At 48.9% G+C, this 22510-nt stretch overlaps 1 protein-coding gene across 3 annotated transcripts in view; it reads right to left on the bottom strand.

The window, feature by feature from the left end:
- MGMT (O-6-methylguanine-DNA methyltransferase) overlaps positions 1-22510 on the bottom strand; it is a 306952-nt gene that overhangs the window by 223729 nt on the left and 60713 nt on the right. For 2 of the 3 annotated variants that reach the window (XM_003816271.5, XM_034931711.3), the window contains exon 2: positions 10643-10779. The exons of the other annotated variant lie outside the window; for it this stretch is intronic. In XM_003816271.5, the coding sequence (XP_003816319.1) occupies positions 10643-10779 (137 nt within the window). The remainder of the gene's footprint in view (positions 1-10642; positions 10780-22510) is intronic. 3 annotated transcript variants of the gene reach the window in all.

The raw sequence follows: 22510 nt of genomic DNA, 5'->3' as shown, positions 1-22510 counted from the left end.
CACAGAGCTCCAAGAACACATCTAGAACTTGGGGTGTTTGGGGTGAAGGAGACTCACCTCTGGCTCTGTGTCCCCGCTGAGCCACCCCCACGTTCTATTTGATTCAATTTGTTTTGTGATGGAACCACTTCCAGTTCAGGCATATGCTGAGCAAACAGCATTTAGCTGGCATCCCGAAGTCAAACTAATCAAACACAGCATGTCGGTCTCAAAGCAGACCAGGTGCCAAGGAATTCTTACGTTCAGGGCCTGAAGAAGACCTGACGTCAGTGTTTCACCCGCTGTGCTCTGCCATGGAGAGGAGAGATGCTCCTCTCCAGGGAGCTCCGGGCAATCCTGACACAAAACCCGCCTCTCTCCTTCCAGCCTCCTGGCTCCATTCTCTTTCTGGTCCTTATTGGTTTTCCTTCAGTCTCTGTTGGCAGCTCTTCATGGCCACCCACTTGTTAAACTGTTCCTCCAGGTCCTTTATTTCTTTTCCTGAGGTTCTTCTTTGCTCACCTCTCCCCTAGCCCTGGGAGGAAGCACCACCCCGTCGGATGCCCAAGAGGGGGCTTGCAGCCTCTTAACTGCCTCCTTCTGCTACCCCTCCATGCCCCTACACCCTGTCAGCGGCCAGGGCCTGCTGGTTCACCACCCAGCGATGTCCTAACTCGGTCAGCCCCATTCAGCTCTGTGGCCAGTCACCTAGGCTTGGGCCCCTGCCAGCCGCTGTCTTGAGGAATTCACCAATCTCAAGGTGTGGAACAGCCCACTTCCCCGTCTGCCCCTGTCTGCCCCTGAGCTGGGCTTGGGCTGCAGGTGGGGCTGCACATTCTGGCCCCTCCCCACCCCATGCAGGGCCTGCCATCTGGTCTGACACAGAGCAGGGCACTCACACGTTTAGAGAATGAGCGAGTAAATGACAGAAGCTCACTGAATCCTAAACGTATTCATGATGTTTTTATCACAAAAAGACCCACTTCCGTCACTTGTACAGCAACTGGAAATAAAAATTCTGGATGAATTTGCCACAAGACAATGCTTCAGTTCAATTCAAAAATTAAACTCATTTAACCTTTAACTCAATTTAAATTCTGAACTGATCAGCACGCAAGAGCTACCCTGTACATTAATATCAAGGAGCTGATCTAATTACTGATAAAATTTTACATTTAACAAACCAAGTATATTGTGAGAGTTTAGAGCTTAAATGACATGAACACTTTTAAAACAAAACTGAAAACTATTCATTGGTTGCAGCCAGTTTAAATATCAGAAAATCTTACAGATATAGGAAGAATAAAAAAGCATTCCAGAAATCAAATTCCAGAGTATGAGAGGTGTGTGTTGGTGGTCGTAGAGGCCATACGGTTGTGCTTTTGCAAAAGCAGAGGGAGGCTGGCCCGAGATGCAATGGCATCCTGAGGATGGCATCCACAGACGTGGCCCTGGGTAACTGCCACCACCATTTTTGTTTCATCTCAGCTTTTTCTCCTCTAAAACAGCACATCACCGTCCAAGGAGCTCTAATACCAGCACGTATGCGAGCTCATGTCGTAACTTTACAACGACTCATGTGTACGGTAGGCGAGTGATATCACGAGGACAAATCCAGTGCTGAGCCTGAACTTCCAAATCCAACATTACCTGGAGGACACTCTATTTTTAAGACACTGGCACTCAGGCCCCCAGGACAATACTGACTTGAGTTCCCACTGACCAAATCCCAATCAGGATGGTCTCAGAGGCTCCCTCAACTGCAGGCAAGAGTCACAGAGGATTTCACAGGAGAACAGAAGTCACTCCCAGAGTGGCAGTCTCTACTGCAAGTTCAGCTAAGTAGAGGGAATACCCACTTCTTCCCCGAAGTCTTCCCCAGGACTTGTAACCCACCATCCCTCACCCCATCTCCATTTCTCTTATTGATAAACGCACATTGATGCCAACAACTTCACAGAGGGGTCCCAAGGACGAAGTGCAGTGACGGAAGGACACCTCCTCCCACCAGGCCAGACAGACGAAGCAGGGGCTGTTCCACAGGTGCCAGTCCCTCCGAGTCCTCACTTCCTTGACATCTGCCTGACCCCTGGCCACACCGCCTCTTCTGGGAGAAACAGAGACTCCAGGAGGAAACAGAAATGGGCTCTGAGATGTTTCTGTGGGATACTGTCAGAAATCTCACACTTGGCGTTTCTCACAGGGGTTCATTGAACCTTATTTCCCATACAATGTGGACAAGCCTGTTCACCAGCTTTTCAAGACCACAACTAATTAGAAGCACCAAACTGCAATGAGGCGAGGGGACCGAGAGGCAGTCAATGCAAGCCCAGCGCAGACACAGGGCCTGGGGCCGGGGCAGGGGTCCACAGGGCCAGACTCTTTGCAACAGAGGCTGATCAGCAGGAGGGGCGTGGCCCACCCACGCAACAGGGTAGTGAGGGCCAGGACCCAACTCCACAGGGCACCAGGGCCATCGAGAAAGGACACTGTCATCTTACCCAATCCCATCAGGGATGGCTGTTGCAAGATTATGAATCCTAGACAGGATACTGTGCACGGGGCCACACCCAAACCCCCACAAGCCTCTAAGCTGGGCCCAAGGCCATGCTGGGGCTTCCTGAGGGTGAAAGCCGCAGTCTGAAGACAACCTGGAAATACCAGGGATTTGAGCCAAGAAGTGACCTTCCTGAAACCTGAACAGACGCTGATGCTGGCTGTGGCGGCAACGTGCCTATCCGGTGGCTGCCACTTCCGGGATCTTTCCTCCCCTGGCCTGCACATCATACAATGTAATTCTTCATGAGAACTGGATTGTGCCAAGGTTCCATGTTTCCTCCTCATGAAAACAGGGAAAGGATCTCTGTGGCCACATAAAGGAGAGAGGGGCATGATCTCCCCAGAAAAGCTGCCCTCCCTTCACAAACAGAGCCGAACAGAGGTGAAGCCCAATGACTCTTAAATGGAAACTTATTGTTAAGAGCAGGGGATTTAAGGGGTTTTATTTTAACATACCAGAGAGGCAGAAACATCCACCTCTCTCTGCCTGAAGTTAACCCATCTACCTGTTACTCTAAAGTGCTCTTTTACTCCAAATGTTGGAAACTTAAAAAATCTTTTGCTCTGACACTTTGGATCATATTCTGAACTCACCTATTTGTAGCTGTCATTCAACCATTCTTTTCTTCCTTCCAAGAAGTTCCTGGCAGACTTAAAATTAAATGAAATGAACAAGTTTGCTTCTGACTCATAGACACAGGCACACATGTTTGCCATCTCTGTCTCCTTGTAACACAGTTACAAAATTGACAGAAATAAAACTTTTGCATTGCTTTTTTTTTTCTCTTAGATGAGTCCAGAACATAAGGACCCTAAATCTCAGTGACACTTGTTTAAATACTATCCACCTGGCTGCCACCACTGTCTACTCTGCCCCCAGGTCAGCAAAGAACCAGCTGGGGGGGAGAAAACGTCAAGAGCACAGAAGCTGGTGAGGTTGCGCATTGTTTAGGTTTGATTTTCTAGATCAGAAACCATACAACAATTTCACAGTGAATCCCGGAACCTTGCTCTTCTGTGGCGAGGCAGCTCTGTCCTGGGGTGGATGGGCCAGTGCTCTACAGCCTGGGATTCTCTGCAGCGCTGTACAGAGGAGCTCTGACCTGCCCTTTCAGCTGCCAATCAGAGGAGCACAGCAAACCTCATCATTCATGACTTGGAAGGCTCAGCGTGCAGAGCCCGTCTCCTATCACACAACGGCAGGGTTTTCACGCCATACCCTCACTTAAAAGCATATGTTATGCTGCTTCCCTTTATTTTACTAAGGTCCAAGAGCTGCCACCATCACGGGCTGCGCTAACACCTCTGCAGGCCCCACGTGCAGCACTGTGAGTCCGGGGGCCAGCAGTCGGCCCCCATCGTACCCTCTCATCACAGAACATGATAATTCATCACAAGGATCTGTGGAGCTGAAAAGAAACACCTTGGCTTCCTGTCTTGTCTTTTTAGCCATCAACCTGAAAGACGAGGCCATTGTCTGGCTTCTAAAGGACACTGCACTATAAATGCTTAGCATGGGGTGAAGTATATGCACAATTTGTGTTATTGATAACATAAGTCACAAGAGGAACTCCCTATCCACCACTGATCATTTACCCCTCTCAGGCAGAAACGGGAGGCAACATCCGTCAGCGTGGACAGGCCTCACCGACATGGAATCGCAGAGCCAGCGGGGGCAAGAACAAGGGGTTCCAGGCTCGCCAGGGCATTCAGCCATTCGTTTTTGAAAAACAGACGACTTCTATAAAGCCAAGGAGCGCCTGGCAAGTTTTCCTCACAGAAACATGCTTATTTGACTCAAGAGACCTCCTTAAGGAACACTCTGTAAAGTAAAATAATCACATTTTTTAAGCACATACAACACAAATCATTATTTCACGGCACTGAGGAAAAGCAATGAGACAGCTGAACTTGCCACAGGTGAAAGTCCTACAGAGCGCGTTTTTTTGGATGTTATTTTTACTGGCAGTGCTTCTCTAAGTGTTTGTCCTTAAGAACAGTTTCTTCTCCTCCTTGAAAGATCAATTATAGTAACGTGAATGCGGCAAGTGTCTGTATTAATTTCCCAATCTGTCAGAAAAAACGAATTCGTGAAGTTCCCAGGAAGGTTCTCATGGCCCGTGGACCTTGAGGAACCATCCGACTGGCACCGGTCAGACTGACCTGCACGGAGGGGCCGTGGGGATAACCGGCAGCACGGACTCGGCAGGTGCACACACCAAGCCAGCCGGGACCCCATGCACTGCTGAGGGTCGACTGAGTTCCTGAACACATTTAGAGATGAGCAGGAGAGAGGCAAAACGCAGGTCACCTCCTGCTGCAGCTGCCCTTTGGGAAGCTCAGAGGCATCTTCACGCTTTCCATGGGGCACGTTTCGAGGGCAGAAACTCACAGGGCATCCAATGACATCAGACAACTCTCCTCCCAGGTTCAACACAGAGGCCCAGCAGGATACGTTCTCACGTTCCAGAGGGTCTAGGGTCAGGCCAGCCTAGCTGGTGACTGGAGGCCCTATCTGTCCAGCCAGCCAGGTGCTCAGAAGAGGGTCAGGGCCAACCTGCATGCCCCACCCAGCCTCAACCCAAGGGCTGGCTGGGCCAGATGCCAAAAGCAGACCCACAAACCCTGTAAATGGATCCCTACCATGAAGACAGAAAAAGAGCCTCTGCAGTAGAAGACAGTCTCTGTGTAGTCCCCACATTTTCCAAAATACAAAAAGTTTTAAAGTGGTTTAGTTCAATTGGACTCTATCAGCTTTTCCTATATTTTTCTGAAAAGGCTTATGTGAAAAAAATAAAAGAATGAAAAACAAGGGTAAGCCCTTGGTAAGTGAAAGCTCAGCCCCCTTAGCTCCCCAGCTTCCAAGATCTACAAGTCCTACTGCTACTATTTTTGTAATCTAAGTATGACCCAGGGTGATACGGTCCATTTTTTCAAGTAATCAAATACGGCAATCAACATTATGGAAAACTAAACAAGCCCCAAAATAACATTAGAAAAGTAAACACATACAGCCTGGCCCCTCTCATTAGACTGCGGGCACTGCAGGGAATCTGACGAGGTCAGAGCTCTGCAGCTGCGGGAAGATGGCGCGGGGGAGCTGCTCCGCTCTTGCAGAGGCCAAGTGCTCCTGGACGTGATGGCATTCACAGAAACCTGACACTGTCAGGCAGTTATGAACTAACTTAAAAGCAGCTTATGTTGCTTCCCTTTTGGAAAATATACCACTTTCCCAACTGATGTGCTTCTCACACGTTTTTAGGGAGGGAAAGGTAACTATGCAAGGAAGTCATTGGTCCCCGTGTGAAACCACACACAGGTAAGTGGACTCACCTGGGGAGCGGGAATCACACTTTGTACAGAAGCACAGATGCAATGTCACTGAAGAAGGCCCAGTGGTCAACCTGTAATTTATCTACTAAAGAAACACCCATTCAGAGGAAGCAAGGACCACCCTGGGACTCACAGGCACTCGGAGAAGGGTGAGGGCAGGGGCCAGAGCCAGCAGGATGCTGCCCCAAATCCCAGCAGCCACTGTCACTCAGCAACCAGAGGACAGCAGCCACACAGAGCACAGATGGCTCCAGGGGGGAGCACCCCAAGATGAGGGAAGGCAGCACCCAATTCTACTAAACCAGGAAGCTTCACAAAAGGCTTCTGACACCAGACCCAGATGGCATCCAAGGTGCATTCATCCCAAAATTTGGAGATAAGGTAATATCAATCCAACACTTAACTCTTTCAGAAAATAGAAGAGGGAATGCTTCCAAACTGATCTGTCATCAGAATGAGACTAATTCCAAAAAAAGACAAAGACAGTACCAAAAAAAGAGAAAAGTATACACCTGGTTTAAAATTCTAAAAATTTATTCTACCGAATTTAAAGAATAAAGGAGCAAGAGCACATGACTATGTCAACACATACATGAAAATCATTTGACAAAAATTCCACACAGTGAGGAAGACGCCTCTGAAACCCAACATGGGGAGCAAGTCCTCACTGGTGAAATCCTGCAAGCTCCCCCAAACCAGGAAACAGGGAAGGACGTCTGTTGTCACCACACTTACTGAAGTCATCCTGGAGGGTTCTGGACAGCTCAATAGAAGAAACTAAAGCATAACGATCAGAAAGGAAGAAGCATATTGTCTTTATTCATAGACATCATGAATTTTTATACAGAATCCTAAGCAATCTCAAAACAACCCTGGAACAAATACACTAATTAAGTCAAGATCCCAGAATATAAGATCAACATACAAGTCAGTTGTTAAATACAAGCAGCAATAAATTAAAAGTTTAAAAAGTTTCAACCTAATTTAGAATACCATCAAGAACAAAGTATTTAGAAATGGAGTCTGCCAGATAAGCAAAGCCACCAGGCTGAAAAACCACCCAATGCTGCCGAGGACAATGAAAGAACCCAAACAAATGCAGACGCCAGTCAAAGCCAAGAACTGAACACTTCAGTATCAAGATGTCAACCCTCCCAAAATTGACAACCAGGTTCAATGAACTCCCAGTCGAAATCCGAAAAAGAATCATTGCAGAAATTTACACCTGAATTCTAAAAGTAATAGGCAAACTTAAGAGACATAGAAGCCAAACCATTCAAAAATAAATAAATTCAGAGGATTCATGGACTCACATTACCTAGCATCAAGATGTATCACAGGCCGGGCGCGGTGGCTCACGCCTGTAATCCCAGCACTTTGGGAGGCCGAGGTGGGCGGATCACGAGGTCAGGAGATGGAGACCATCCTGGCTAACACAGTGAAACCCTGTCTCTACTAAATATACAAAAATTTAGCCGGGCATGGCAGCGGGCGCCTGTAGTCCCAGCTACTCGGGAGGCTGAGGCAGGAGAATGGCATGAACCCAGGAGGCACAGCTTGCAGTGAGTCGAGATCACACCACTGCACACCAGCCTGGGCGACAGAGCAAGACTCCGTCTCAAAACAAAACAAAACAAAAGATGTATCACAAAGCTACCTAACCAAGCCAGCATGGAACGGGCATAGAACAGGCAAAGGTAGGCTGAACCAAACAGAGCAAAACAGAAACAGGCTCACACACCCTTGGTCAACTGATGGTAATTCAATGAAGGAGACAATTTTTATTTTCCAACAAATGATGCTAAGACAACTAAATAGCTACATGGAAAAAATAAACTCTGTACCTCACAAAAAGGTAATTCAAAATGGATCACATATATCTAAACATAAAAAAAACTACAAAGTTTTTAAAAGAAATTACGGGAGAATTTATTTCAGACATTACAGTAGACAAATATTTCTTACAGAGAAGACAAAAAGTGTTAAACATAAAGGGAAAAAAGACATACGGACTTGTTCAAAATTTAAAACCTCTACTCATCAAAAGACACTATTGGAAAAACAAAAAAGCAGGCCTCCAACTTGTGAGAAAATCATCACAATACATACATCTGACAAAAGTCTTACATCCAGAACCACAAATCAATAACATCAACAAAAACACAAACAAGAAAGCTCTAATTTTAAAATAAGCAAAAGGTGGCCAGGCGCAGTGGCTCACGCCTGTAATCCCAGTACTTTGGGAGGCCAAGGCAGGCAGATCACAAGGTCAGGAGTTAGAGACCAGCCTGACCAACATGGTGAAACCCCATCTCTACCAAAAATACAAAAATTAGCCAGGTGTGGCAGTGCGTGCCTGTAATCCCAGCTACTCCAGAGGCTGAGGCAGGAGAATTGCTTGAACCCAGGAGGCGGAGGTTGCAGTGAGCCGAGATTGCACCACTGCACTCCAGCCTAGGTGACAGAGCAAGCCTCCATCTCAAAGAAATAAAAAAAAAAAAAAGGGCAAAAGACTTGAGTAGATATTTCACAAAGAAAACACAGGAATGGCCAAGACTTTATCAGGATAAGTCATCAGCAAAGTGCAAATTAGAACTACAATGAGATATACTTCATACCAGCCAGAATGGCTAAAATCTGAAAAACTGACACCACCAAGTGCTGCCAAGAACATGGAGTAACTGAAACTCACACACTGCTAGTGGAAATTTAAGATCATCCCGCTCTGAAGAAAGTTTTGGCAATTTCTTGTCAAGTTAAACATACATTTGCCATCCAGCCCAGCAATTCCACAGTCAGGAATTTACTCTGGAGAAATGGAAACAAAAATTCACAAAGAGGACTAACTTTAGGGGGCACAAGGAAATTTTCTGGAATGTTCCATATCTTGAATGTTCTATATCTTCAGCGGTAGTTATACGGTTGTACACTTTTGTCAAATGAATTGTACACTTGAAATCTGACTTCTATGTAATTTTTACCTAAATTTAAAAAATGATAAAATGTTAAACTTATTGACTATTCATATACTTTGTATACTATTCTCAAACTTTTAAATGCTCCCCCCACTAAAATTAACTACACACAAATACTGCTGGCTGCCCCCCAAATCCCACTCCTTCCTTACTCACAGGACACCTAATTTTAGCCCATATATGACCATCCCTCCTTTCTTTCTCCCCTACCTGTGGCAGAGGCCCAGGAGCTGTCTTGAAGCACCAGGGCAGGGACCACCATCTGGAGACCCCAAGCTCAGAGGAGCCCAAGTTCCCAGGGGCCATGAAGGCACCAGCCCCAGCTCCCATGGTTTGTCTACAGGTGCGTTTTCATGAGAGCAATCAGCCAGATCCTATTCAGGATTTAGCATTATTTCACGGCTGTTTTTACACCTGAACCTGATCCTAACTTGATTCAGAAAGTTCATAAAGTAGAAATTCAAAATTAAGCGTCTTCATCCTATTTGCCTAATCCACAATGGGCATTTAACTAAACATATCTTATAACGTTTGTTTTGTTTTGTTTTCCTTTATCTTCCCCAAATTCACTTTGTATCTTTACTTTTTCCCAAAAGAAAAAAAAAAACCAACATATAATTTCTATGATTTATTGTGCAACTGAACATGCTAAAAGACAAAATGACATTTTCCCCTACAAATTATTTGGTGCCTGTGACTTTCTGAACACTACAGCCAGATGGTTCTCATAGAAACTGAAAAGAGTATATTCACATGGTTCAAAGGTTTGCTTATTTTTTGGTCTCAAAAAGACTATATTGATTGTAACGTGCAGCTCTACAGGAAAAATCTCGACAGCGGAGGCGAGTGCTGATATTTATGACTGCACTTGTGCTCATTATGGCTGTCTCGGACAGGGGCCCATTAAAATCAATTTTTATGTTTCTTATGTATTTTCTTTATCTAATGTTCTTGGCATTGTGTTTATTAGCCAGTTAAGAGAAACACCAAGCATAGGAGTGGGTGTTTTTTTTTCTTCTTCTTCTTTGGTCAGAAATAACAAGAGCTACAATTTTAATAGAATGAACAGAGGAAATTAAATGTTACATTTCAAAGCAAAACACTAAGGAATGCTTTACATTTGTTACGTTTTTGCAATTAGAGAAATATAGTGGGAGCTGTTCACAAAAAGAGAAACATGTACGCTCTTAGAAATGACAAGAACTTAAAGTCATGCTGAAAAGGGGCTTTTGGGCCCTTCCCCCTGGCAGGGCCATCCTCAGCCACACCCTCGCCAAGGGTCTGACCACGGCTCTCAAAAGGCAAGTGGGACTCCTGGTTAAGGGATTCCAGAACATCAAGCAGTCCTAGTACGAAACTCACCTGGCAGACTCTGGAGGAACAGGGAACGCTGGTCTGGATTTTTTTTTTTTTTTAATCAAGATTAATCCTGCATCTCCCTGTCTCTAAATTTCCAGAGACATATGCTGAAGAACCCAAATGTTCAATGCTCATCACCAACCAACTCCTCTGTAAACGTACACCTTAATCAAACATCTTGGAGCTACTAATGAAAGGGTTATGAAGGGAATGGCCCTGGGTTCATCGGAGGTGGAGAGCTCCTGGGCAACACACAGGGAAGCTGCAAATGCAGGAGCCGTCGCAGCACGCTGTTTTGAGAGACGGACTCGTGGTTGCAGTTGTGGGGGTAAGGCTATGCGTTACCCTGTGATCAATGGAAAACAAGCCGTTATCACGTATACTCCTCGGTTGCTTCAGCATGTGCGGTATACAGGATCACGTGGGCTCATACTTACTCAGCTGCAGATGTCCCCTTGCCCAGGAGCTTTATTTCGTGCAGACCCTGCTCACAACCAGACAGCTCCAGCTTCCCCAAAGGGCTGTCCAGTGTGGTGTGTTTCATTTCACAAGCCTTGTCCATTTTTCCAAGTACCTAAACAGAAATAATTTTTAAGACAAAGTGTATATGTAAGAGGCTGGTCGTATATAAAACACACAACAGAAGTACTGGTTATTTAAGACACAAAATATATTCCAAAGCTCTTCCTCATTTTTGGAATTACATGATGCATCATTTTTACAATATGGTTACTCTGAAGACAGAAAATCACCACCATTACCTAGAGCAGCCAACCAATACTACAGTCTCCTTTTATTTCCTAAAATTACTATATCCCAATTCTTCTCGTTTATCTTTAACCAACGCAACACCAAAGGAAGCTGACCTGGTAAGAGCTCCTTTTAAATAATTCCCACAACTAAGCTAACTTTGTTTTACTAAAACAATTAATAAAACAACTACCACAGACAATAAATCCCGAAGACAAACTGTTCAATATTTGGAATAAAGTACATTTTAGAATGAAGCATGTATGCAATGACTTACAAAAAACAGAGATTCAACTCAGCACCTACGCCATGGCACCTGTGTTAGGAGCCAGCCCGGAGAGGATAAGCAATGCTGGGGTGTTCCACTAATGCTGTGGAAAGCACATTTAATTTACATTTAAAGAGATGTACAAGTCTGGGTGCAGTGGCTCATGCCTATAATCCCAGCACTTTGGAAGGCTGAGACAGGAAGATCACTTGAACTCAGGAGTTGAAACCAGCCTGGGCAACGTAGCAAGACCCTGCCCAAAAAGAATTAAAATTAGCTGGGTGTGATAGCACACACCTGTAGTTCCAGCTGCTCAGGAGGCAGAAGAATAGAGCCTGGGGAATACAGGGGAACACATCTATAGGCTACCTTTACACTTGTACATTTCTTTCTTTTTTTTTAAAGAGACGAGGTCTTGCTCTGCCACCCAGGCTGGAGAGCAGCGGTGCAATCCCAGCTCACTGCAGTCTTGAACTCCTGGGCTCTAGCGATCCTCCCTCTTCAGCCTCCTTAAGCACTGGGTCTTGCTATTTTACCTCTGTCCTCCCATTGCCACAGCTTCTCAGGAAGACCCACAGCAGCTCGTGGCTACTCAAGGAAGGCCATCCTCACGGCTCCCATCACACCTGGGCTCTTCCCACTCCAACCCAACCATCAGCCCTCAAAGTTCACTGAGAACAACAAAGCAAGGGCTCCCTACATCAAGGGGCTGGAGCAGGGGCAACAGACTAGAGCCTGTGGGGCAAAGCTCACTCACTGCACCTGTCTTTGTAAATAAAGTTTTATTGAGACACAATTGTGTTCATTTATTTACACACAATCTCCTGCTGCTTCGGTGCTACAATGGCAGAGGTGAGCAGTTGTGACAGAGGCAGTGTGGCCCTGCAAGCGCAGAACACTGACTCTCTGGCCCTCTACAGAAAAGGCCTGCAGACCCCTGGAACCCTCTACAGAAAGGTCTGCTGACCCCTGGAAGGGCAGCTCACTGGCACCTTCCTGCTCTGTTTCCACAATGAAGCAGGTCTGAATCCCGCATGCATCCCAAATCTCTGTGCCTTCACTGAAGGCCCCCTCCCTGCTTGTCCGCTGGGCACCTTGCTGCCTGGTCTCCTATCCTGTGAAACCCTTCACCAGCACTCCAGCTGATCTTTCCTTTCTGTGTCTTACACATGCTTCTAAGGCCACACTTTGGTTCTCTCATCTGTCTTTCCAAGAACGAGGAGAGAGAGGTGCATTTATGTCCCTTAAAGGGACCAGGGTCGGGCAGCGGACTGCAAACTACACAAGTGTTTTGTAGAAGCATTACTCTCAAGATTCAATCCTAAACTGTCACACTCCAGAGCCGCCTGCACAACCTCCCCTTTTCTGTGCAGACTGACAGGGATTTGAACCGGATCCCATTCGATCACCCCAGAATATGGAAATGGGATGTGCCAGAAACCATGCCCCATCAGAGAGGCTCTGCCCACATCACACTCCTTCAACATCTCACCCTGCAGCCTCCCTGCTGCCTCAAGGGTAAAAACCAGGCTTCCCGAGAGGGCAAAGAGAGCCCTGTGGAAGGAGCCACCTGCCTTCCACTTACCATGTGGCAGGGGCCAGATAAAGGCAGGGGGTGCAAATCACGGCCTCCCGCCCTCTGTCCCTTTGCTGTGAGAAAATCACTCTTGGTGCTTCAACCATCTTTGTCTGTAGGATAAATCAGACCAAATCACAATGTCGGCACAAGTTTAGAGGGAACGTATGCAAAGACCAGGCTTCCCAAAGGCTCTGCAGGATTTGGGGATCACTGCTATTCCCACCATGATCAACATTTTAGCCCAACCCCCTTCACCTCTGATCTCATCCCCTGGAGCACGCTGCCCCAACTCCCCCAAGTCTCATTCAAAGCATCACCATCCCGCCCATTCTTCCAAAGTGACTGCCTCCCCTTCTCTCCCATCTCCATTTCTCAGAGCCACAATCTTGGCCCCCAGCCTCCGCCCTGCGCCTGCAGACATCTCCCACCATCCCGGGCCACTGCTTCTCAGGCAGGATGCTGGCAGCTCTGCTCAGGGCTCCCTGAAGAACAGCACGCATCACACACACAAGGGGCTCATAAAATACTTGTGGAACTGAATTACCAGTGTGACCACCATCCAGGCCAAGCGTCCATGAGAGCATTTCCCAAAGTATGTTCACAGAAGATACTGGTCAGACAACAGGGCTCTAGAGGCAACGTGAGAAATCTGGATGCTCTCTCGCCATTTCTTGGAAACTCGCCCTGCATGATGGTGGGTCAAAGCTCCCAGCAGACTGGCAGTAAACAGCCCAGCTTGGGTTTCGCTCTCCATGGAGCCACGTTTGCTGCTCTATCATCCCAGTTCGGGCAGGGCTGCAGGCTGTCGGAGTCAGGAGGCCTGGGCTCAGGGCTCCGGACTCAGGTGGGGATCCTGGCCAGCCCCGAGCACCTGCATCAGGTAGCACTCTTAACAGCAGGTGTCAGAAACTGACACGGGCTAATTTAAGCACAAATGCCGTTTACTGAAAGGCTGCTCCACAACTCAAAGAACTTCTGGGAAGGCTGGAGGAGCAGGCTCAGAAAATAGCAGGAACCAGAACTGGCCAGGCTCCAATCACAGCCAAAATCAAGCTTCAGGAAACATCTGTGGGGCAACCAGGCACAGCAGGCAGGGCAGCTGGCACTGTTGCCACCGTTGCCCCTGGAAACAGGATGTGGTGGCTATGGCCACCGTTGATTCTCGGCTGCTCTGCCTCCGTGGGACCTGCTCCCGATTCGAGTCCCAGGCAGGAGCCCAGCCCTGGTGCTGACGCCCGCCAACATGTGCCAGTGTCCGAGCAGCTGCAGGAAGGGACGGCCTGGGAGAGGAAGGGTTTGCCCACATCAGCGCCTGAAGCTGCACTGCAGACATTCGGACTGGGGAGTGCCCCATGTGTGGGCTGGTCAGACACTAGCTGCGCACTCCTCTCTCAAGCCTCTATTTCCTCATCAATAAGACCCCTGACTCCTCTACCTGACAGTGCCACTCTGAGGGTCTAACCTGAGACGGCCACGGCCAGGGCTTTGGGCACTACACACCGTGACGGGCTGGAAGGGCTGTCACGCCATTCTGCACAGACCACACCTCAAGTTCACCCCCAATCCAAGCGTCAGCCAAGGGGAAGACATTGGAGTGTGTACAGACAGGGCCAGGGAGAAAGGTAGGAGCCTTGGAAGGCCACTGGGGGTGAATCCCAGCAAGCTGAAGGAGGGGCATGGGGGATGGGGTGTCCCCCACCCGGAGGAAGGAGCAGGGCGGTGGAGAGCCACAGGTAGCTTAGCCCCGACAGCCTCCAGGAGAGAGGAGTCCTCAAGGTTATCAGGGTCTGGGCCCTGACCACAAGAAGCCAAACTTGGGAGGCCAGTGGTTGGGAATGTGGTGGAGAAGGCTTCCAGCCAAACCTGGTGTGGCCAAGTGAACTGCCCGCCCTGGAATGACCAACTCTGCACCCCAGAGAGCACCGCCACCCAGGAAATGCCCAAGGACCCCAGCTGCTGGCCCAAGGGACCCTAAAGCTCTGGCATATCCCCGACTGAGCCCTGTGGTGCTATCCCCATGACCAGCATCATGGCATGGGCCTCTCATCCAAAGGGCAGGCTGGCCTCAAGCCCTCGGAACCAGCTGCCCTGACCAGCAAAGGTGGCCTGAAGCCATGGGAACACACTGAATCAATCACAAAGCAGGGAGTTGGGGGGACCAGGTCAGCTCCATCCAAATCATTCCAAGAACCGAAAAAAGGCAACCAGTTTATAACTGCAATAATGAATGAGTTCAGAATCTGACTTACAAATGAGCAACAGATTCCAGCTCCTGTCCATATCCAACTGGCTAATTATTTAGGTATGTGAAGCATGAGGAAGTGAATTCCTCAGACCTGCTTACAACCTAAATAGGATCAAAATAAAGCCCTGCCTCATTTCACCTGAACACGACAATGAGCTGGAACCCACCCCCACAAACCCCCACCCCCCCACCCCCACCAGCCCCAGCTAAGAGCAAGCCTCCCACAGAGGCCCACAGAAATGGAATTTGATATGCCACTGAAACCTTCATACTACCTTTTTTTCCTGTAGACAACCAGAGCATTTGGCACAGTTCTTCTGTGGGCAGCAGTAGAGGTTAGTTTAGTGCCGATTCCTAAAATGCACTGGCTGAGGCCTCTACAGGACAGAAGCCCCAGGCCATCGAGCATGGCAGCGTCTCTGATGCGATGCCCAGGGCTGACCTAGCAGGTGTGCATACCAGGCCAGCAGAGAGGTGGGGGGATGCCTGCAGACTAAATGGGGGCATCACGGACACCAGGAGGGACCCACAAAAGCCAGAAATCAGGCAGTGAGAAAAGTGAGTTTCAATAGCATGAAAACGTGACAGGAGTGAAACCATCGCAACCCAGCCAGGCAGGAGGCTCAACTTAGAAGCCACAATACCAGCCACACAAAGGCTGGCACAGTGGTGGCCCGGACAGGTCACAAGCAGCCATGAGGGTAACGGACCCTCTCCCAACAGCCCGCACAGTAATACCGCCATGCCCCAGACCCAGGAAGAAAGACGTCTGACTCCAGTGATGAGATCCCATCAGGATCTTCACCAATGCCCAACAACCTCAAGAGAGGGCCATTCAACGGGGGAGGCCAGACCCACAGCCCCAGGAGGGATGCTGGGAAGGGGACTGGCCCACGGAAGATGAAGATTCACTGTGACCCCTGCAACCCTGACAGCACCCCAGCCTGAGCCCAGAGCCAGCAGGCAAGCCCACACCCAGGCTAGCACGAGGTGGGCAGAGCGGCGGTTAGGGAACCACTCCGCAGGGCTGGGGCCACACTTTGGGGGGAGAGTGTGGGCAGCTGAGAGCTTATGGAGAAACTGACACCTACACAGAGAACTGAACTATGGGGAGGGGCCACCGGGCGAGGAGCCACGCAGGCCAGGGTGAAGGCACCCGCCACGAGAGCTGGGGGATGAGGCCTGGTGTGCCTGGAGAGGCGTGGGGGACACAGCCACCCTCGGGCCCTGAGGCCGCCATGGCCAGGCCGGTCCTGCTGGCTGCCTTTTCCCTGAAAAGCCACAGAGTTTTCAACAAGAGGAGATGCAGCTGGTTTGCATTTTGAGGCTCCCTCTGGCAGCTCTGTCAAGACTGGACCAGAACCGAGGTCGATTGTGGAAATAACCCACTGAGAAGTGAGGAGAAACCCAACCAGGGGAGAAGCAGAAGGGAGACCAAATAACGGGAAACAAACCAGGAACGATCAAGAGACGTTTAACCGACGCCTCAGCACCCCTACACAGGAGCCACTGGGCTAAGGTGCCAGAAACTGGAAGGAGACAAATGTGATCTCCTGGGGGGAGAAAAATTACCCACAAAAAGTAAACCACACCGTACGTTGCTTGCAACTTTTCCAAAAATCTAAGATTATTCCAAAATCAGCTTATTTTTAAAAAATCAAATAAGGTAGGATGATTTAAACTATTCCTTTTTTATCTGCATTCTCTCAGCTTTCTACAGTCAGTACGAGTCAACTTTTCAAGGAGAAAAAAACTGTATTAATATCCAATCTGGGCCAGTCATGGTGGCTCACACCCGTAATCCCAGAACTTTGGCAGGCCAAGGCAGGAGGATCACTTCAGCCCACGAGTTCAAGACCAGTCTGGGCAATGTGGTGAAACCCCAGCTCTACTAAAAAATATAAAAACATTAGCCAGGCTGGTGGCATGTGCCTGTAGTTCCAGCTACTCGGGAGGCTGAGGCAGGAGGATTGCTTGAGCCCAGGAGGTCGAGGCTGCAGTGAGCCACGATAGTGCCACTGCACTCCAGCCTGGGTAACAGAGCAAGACCCTGTCCCCACAAAAAGAAAGAAAAAAAAAGGAAAGAGAAAAATGAGAGCTATACAAAGAAATAAAGAGTACCCAAAATTATGAATACATGGGTAAATATAACATACAAAAAAAAGCTAATATGTTACACTGTTGATGTCAAGTAGAAAAACAATGGCAAACATTCTCCACTTATTGTGATCTCACCATGTCTTATATGCAAAACAAATGATGGTTAATGCTTTTCTGAATAAAAACTGAGGTGTAAAATAATTCTGTGAGTTAAAAAAATAAAGATTAGAATAAAATGAAAACACACACAAGTAAATCAGATCACATCTTCCCTTCATTTCCATCACGATGAGAAAACACTTCCTGTGGATATGGCTTAAACCAGGGGTCCAGTCCGTGGCCTGTTAGGAAACGGGCCACACAGCAGGAGGTAAGCAGCGGGTGAGCGGGCGTTACTGTCAGGTCAGCGGCAGCATTAAATTCTCATAGGAGTGTGAAGCCTATTGTGAACTGTGCATGGGAGGGATCTAGGCTGGACGCTTCTTATGAGAATCTAGTGCCTGGTGATCTGAGGTGCAACAGTTTCATCCCCAAACCATCCCCCCACTCCCATCTGTGGAAAAATTAGTCTTCCACAAAACTGGTCCCTGGTGCCAAAAAAATTGGGGACCCCCTAGCCCAAATGGTCCCAAATTTGGCAGGGCCACACTTCCTTCTCTGGCCTCAGTCCCCCATGACCCCATCGCACCCACGCCCCCGCTCCCCCTGCCACTGCCCCTCACACTCCGGCCTCACTCTCGCTTCACAGCCTCCGCGCTACCGCTCTGTCTCCTTCCCAGCCTGCACAGTGGCCACTGTCATCTCACTCACAACCATGCTCAGACGTCACTTTCTCAGAGAAGCCGCCGAAAACAGTCACCACCTCCACCCCTTTCTCTGCCTTATTTTCCTTACATGACCTGGAATCACAGTGACGTGATTTGCTTACTTGTTGTGTCACCTTCACTAGAATGTAAGCTCCAATACAGGCAGCAAATGTGTCACAACTGTAGCCACAGTGAGGAGAAGCCTGCAGAGATTTCTTGTTTTCATATACTTTTTCTAAAGTCAGATGGCACCATCCCCTACCCTTCCTTCCTTGACATGGCAGATGTGATGGCTGGAGCTGTGGCAACCACCTAGTGATCATGAGGAAAAGGCCAAAAGCCTTGACAGATCAGGGCCCAACACTGTGAGCTACTCCACCACCGCAGCTCTCCACGGCCACACCACCGCAGCTCTCCACGGCCACACCACCGCAGCTCTCCACGGCCACTCCACCACCACGGTTCTCCATGGCTGGTCTCCACACGGCAGGTCTCTTTGGGGGCCCCCTAGCCCAAATGGTCCCAAATTCAGCAGGGCCACACTTCCTTCTCTGGCCTCAGTCCCCCATGACCCCATCGCACCCACGGCCCTGCTCCCCCTGCCACTGCCCCTCACACTCCAGCCTCGCTCTCGCTTCACAGCCTCCGTGCTACCACTGTCTCCTTCCCAGCCTGCACAGTGGCCACTGTCATCCCACTCACAACCATGCTCAGACATCACTTTCTCAGAGAAGCACCACTGCACCACCACAGCTCTCCACAGCCACTACACACTGCAGCTCTCCACGGCCACTATACCACTGCAGCTCTCCATGGCTGGCTAGGCTTCTCCTTGTGTGAGAACAGGAAAGTTGGGCTGGTTTCAAGTCTGTGTTCTGAGGAATTCCTGTTTTTCTTCAAACCAGAGTAGTCTTAGCTGATCTACTGCTGTATCCCCAGCATTTAGAATAACAGTGCCTGGCACCCACGATTTCTCAGCAAATATATGTTGAACAAAATATCTAATTATATGAATCATGCAATGATAACTGAGATAGGAATTCAGAAGGAGAACGCCAGGATTAATGAGAGCCTGTATCAAGGGGTTGGATGTCCTGGGGAGTCCAGGAAGGCTTCCTGGAGGAGGTGCTGAGAGAGAAGGGATAGTGTTGTAGTTTCCTGGGTGGAGAGGAGGAGGAGAGGAGAGACTGAGGCAGGCAGGTGCGCATAGGCAAAGGCACTGGCGCTGGAAGCAGCACAGAGCGTTAAGGCGTAGAAGGTGGTGGCCAGGTCACCAGGAGGGAGAGGACCTGGCTTTGAGATGAAGCTGCCTCAGCACCTCCTGGAGCCGTGAGGGCCAAGTCCTGGGATGCAAGTCGGAGAAACGAGGGAGAACACGGATTCCAGGCGTGTCAAGGGTGGGGACAGGGAGAGGTGTCTGGGAGGCTGCAGCCACAACCACCAGAGACAGTGTGACAATGTGTGTGCAAGCTCTCTCCAGGCAAATCATAGAGTCTGCTCTGGCTATAAGCGTGCTGTGAACAGGAGAAAAGAAAAGAGCCGACCACCTACTACACCCAAGCACAAGGTTCACAGCTGCATAAAACGGGGCCTGTCTTACGGAGAGGAATTCCCGGCCCTCCTTCCCTGAAGCAGCCCACTGGAACCTCAGGGAACACACGGGGCAGAGAGGCCCTCGGTGTACCATCAAAGGAAAGCGGGCAGCCCCAGTGTCCCGTCTAACTCAAACACGCCAGCTTCGAATCTGCAGAATAAACAACGACGTGGAAGACCCAAACGTTTAGGACTTCCAGAATTCAAACCGTCGGTCCTAAGGGGGGCTCCAAAAGCTGTAACAGGGCATGTGCACATAATGGGACAGCCGTGTCGCTGAGAGTACCATAGTCTAAGGGGCAACCAGACAAGCAGGCATCCAGTGGACTCAGTGCTGTCTGCCTCTCGGGCTTGCACAGGGACGACAACACAGCCCACATTTGGGATGACAACACAGCCCACATTTAGGACGCCCAAGCGATTCAACAGTCGGGCTTCCTAATGTCCCCACTTCCCACTCCGGCGAAGCACAAGCCCACGGCCCCACAGGCTGGTAGTGCTCCCGGCACCACCACGGCATCCACCTAAACCACATGAGTGGCTGATGGTACTTGGTGGCAGAAAAAAACTGATTTTTCATGGCTATTTGGAGACCTCTGGAAAAATGAATTTCGTTTCATCTCCCTTTTAACATGAATGGCATTTAAATAACAATGTTCTGAATTAAGCAGTTGGCTCCAGAGGCCAGTTCCTGCCATATTAAAAGGAAGAGACCCAGAAACAGAAACTGTCTTCTTTTTCCCCTACTGGTAGTCGTTTTCCAGGCCTGCTGCACTAAAAACTGTCAGGTCTAAAAACCGTCCTTCCAGGACCATCTTTGCAGCTCTGTGTCTTTCCCTCTTAACCATTTCCACTGCCGGTATCCTGTGCAATGAAAACACACAGAAACAGACTAGCCGGGTGTGGTGACGTGCACCTGCGGTCCGACCTATCCAGACGCGGAGGTGGGAGAATCGCCTGAGTCCTGGAGTTGCAGACCAGCCTGGGCAGCACAGTGAGACCACACCTCAAAAACATAAAAACGAACAGGCTAAAAGGGAGAAATCACCTGCCTCCTTGTAAGCTGTTTACAAACAAGGTAGCCCAGGTCCCTTGTGGCCTGGGCTTCGGGTCTGTGTGAAGGGGGAGATCGGCTCACCTGGGGGAGGAAGAGGACTGTGTCTGACTGCCTCACAACCTCCCACAAAGACATCACAAGATGAAAACTAGCTTTGCAATCTCCCTTCTGAACAGGGAATAAGTTATGGGCATTGGGGAAGCCCCTCTCATCCTCAGGACTCATGCTCAGCCCACCTCAAAATCAGGCATGAGATAGTATTTTAATTTAAAAAAAGAAAAGCATGTGTCAAAAACACTTCATCCCTATCACCTGATCATAAACCTGGCCACGTGGTGTGGCTGATGCTCACCAAGTATAAAGGGCCACGGCTAAGAGACCCCACCCGTGGTCCCCGCTGTAACCAGGGGTCTCCCCGTGGATTCGGCTGGGTCACATCCAGCACAAGACAGTCAAGTGCAGCTCAGTTCATTCTGCTCTCACAACTGAAAGGGGTTCTGTTACATTGAAATCGTTTCACCAAACAAAACTGGAGCTGCCACCTGGGATGTCAAACTGAGAAGGGATCCAAACGGCGTTCCCAAACGCCACCCCAAAGCCTCCTGGTGGGGGCCTAACACGGGAGCCCTGGAAAAAGGGAAACACTCCTGTTTGTGGCTAAAGTTCTGTGAACCCGGCTACACGCATGCAAACACCGAGGGGGAGATTCTGCATTAGAATTACATAACCAGGCCTGCAAATTGAAAGAAGTTTTCTATCTGAAGCCGCCATTCCACAAACGCTGCTCATGTCTTGGCTTAGGCACAGACTTCCAGGGTCTGGGTCCTGGAACAGGAGGTGTGCCGGTTTTTATTACTGTCATCGGAGCCGGCCCTGCACCGCAGAGCACCTTTCTGATTAATGATGCTTTGGTTGTAAAGAATACTCTAACAACAAGAGCCCTGGGGAATTAGGGATGGTCGAAGCATGAGCCCTGGCGGCAAGGTTCCAGAAGCACCCCAGGCACGTGCATCTTATTAAAGGGCTCAGCATAGCCATCGAAATAACACCTGACGCGTGGCACATTATAAAACCAACGTGAAGATGCCTACACATCAGATCCCAGAAGCAGACGGACATCTAAGGAAATCTGTTCACCGGTCTTTAAATCACCCATTTTGAGATATAAACTGGCACCTGTCTCCATTTCTAAATCATACTTAACATAAAATCTGGTTTTCTTTTCTGAACTCTTCTCTGTGGTACATATATGGAACTAAATATGAGTAATGCAGGAAGATAAACGCTGTTCTGAAGCTCATGCACTGCTTTGAATCTGTGCAATCAAGCAGGAAATCAGTCAGCAAGCAGTTAACATACAAACTGCTGTGTGTGTGTGAAAGAAATAGATCACACCTAGAGAAAAGGGCAGAAAACGTAAATGTGTACAGTTTTAACGAATTGCTCCAAAAATTCCCTGGAACTTAAAGCACTTTGGAACAATGTTTCCAGATTATAACTGCCACTCCCATATCCATTCCGACAGTTTAGCTAAACCAACTCTAGCTCTAACTGACAATTGGTTTGTGATACCAGAACACTGTCAAGATGAGCCTATAAACATCTTTCTGGGGCTGGGCACGGTGGCTCACAACTGTAATCCCAGCACTTTGGGAGGCCAAGGCGTGTGGATCACGAGGTCAGGAGATCCAGACCATCCTGGCTAACACGGTGAAACCCCGTCTCTACTAAAAATAAAAAAATTAGCCGGGCATGGTGGCAGGCGTCTGTAGTCCCAGCTACTCGGGAGGCTGAGGCAGGAGAATGGCGTGAACCCGGGAGGCGGAGGTTGCAGTGAGCTGAGATCACGCCACTGCGCTCCAGCCTGGGCGACAGAGCGAGACTCTGTCTCAAAAAAAAAAAAAGTC

This window comes from Pan paniscus, chromosome 8 (genome assembly GCF_029289425.2).
Source record: "Pan paniscus chromosome 8, NHGRI_mPanPan1-v2.0_pri, whole genome shotgun sequence".
Lineage (NCBI taxonomy): Eukaryota > Metazoa > Chordata > Mammalia > Primates > Hominidae > Pan > Pan paniscus.
This window is presented reverse-complemented; position numbering and strand designations above follow the sequence as displayed.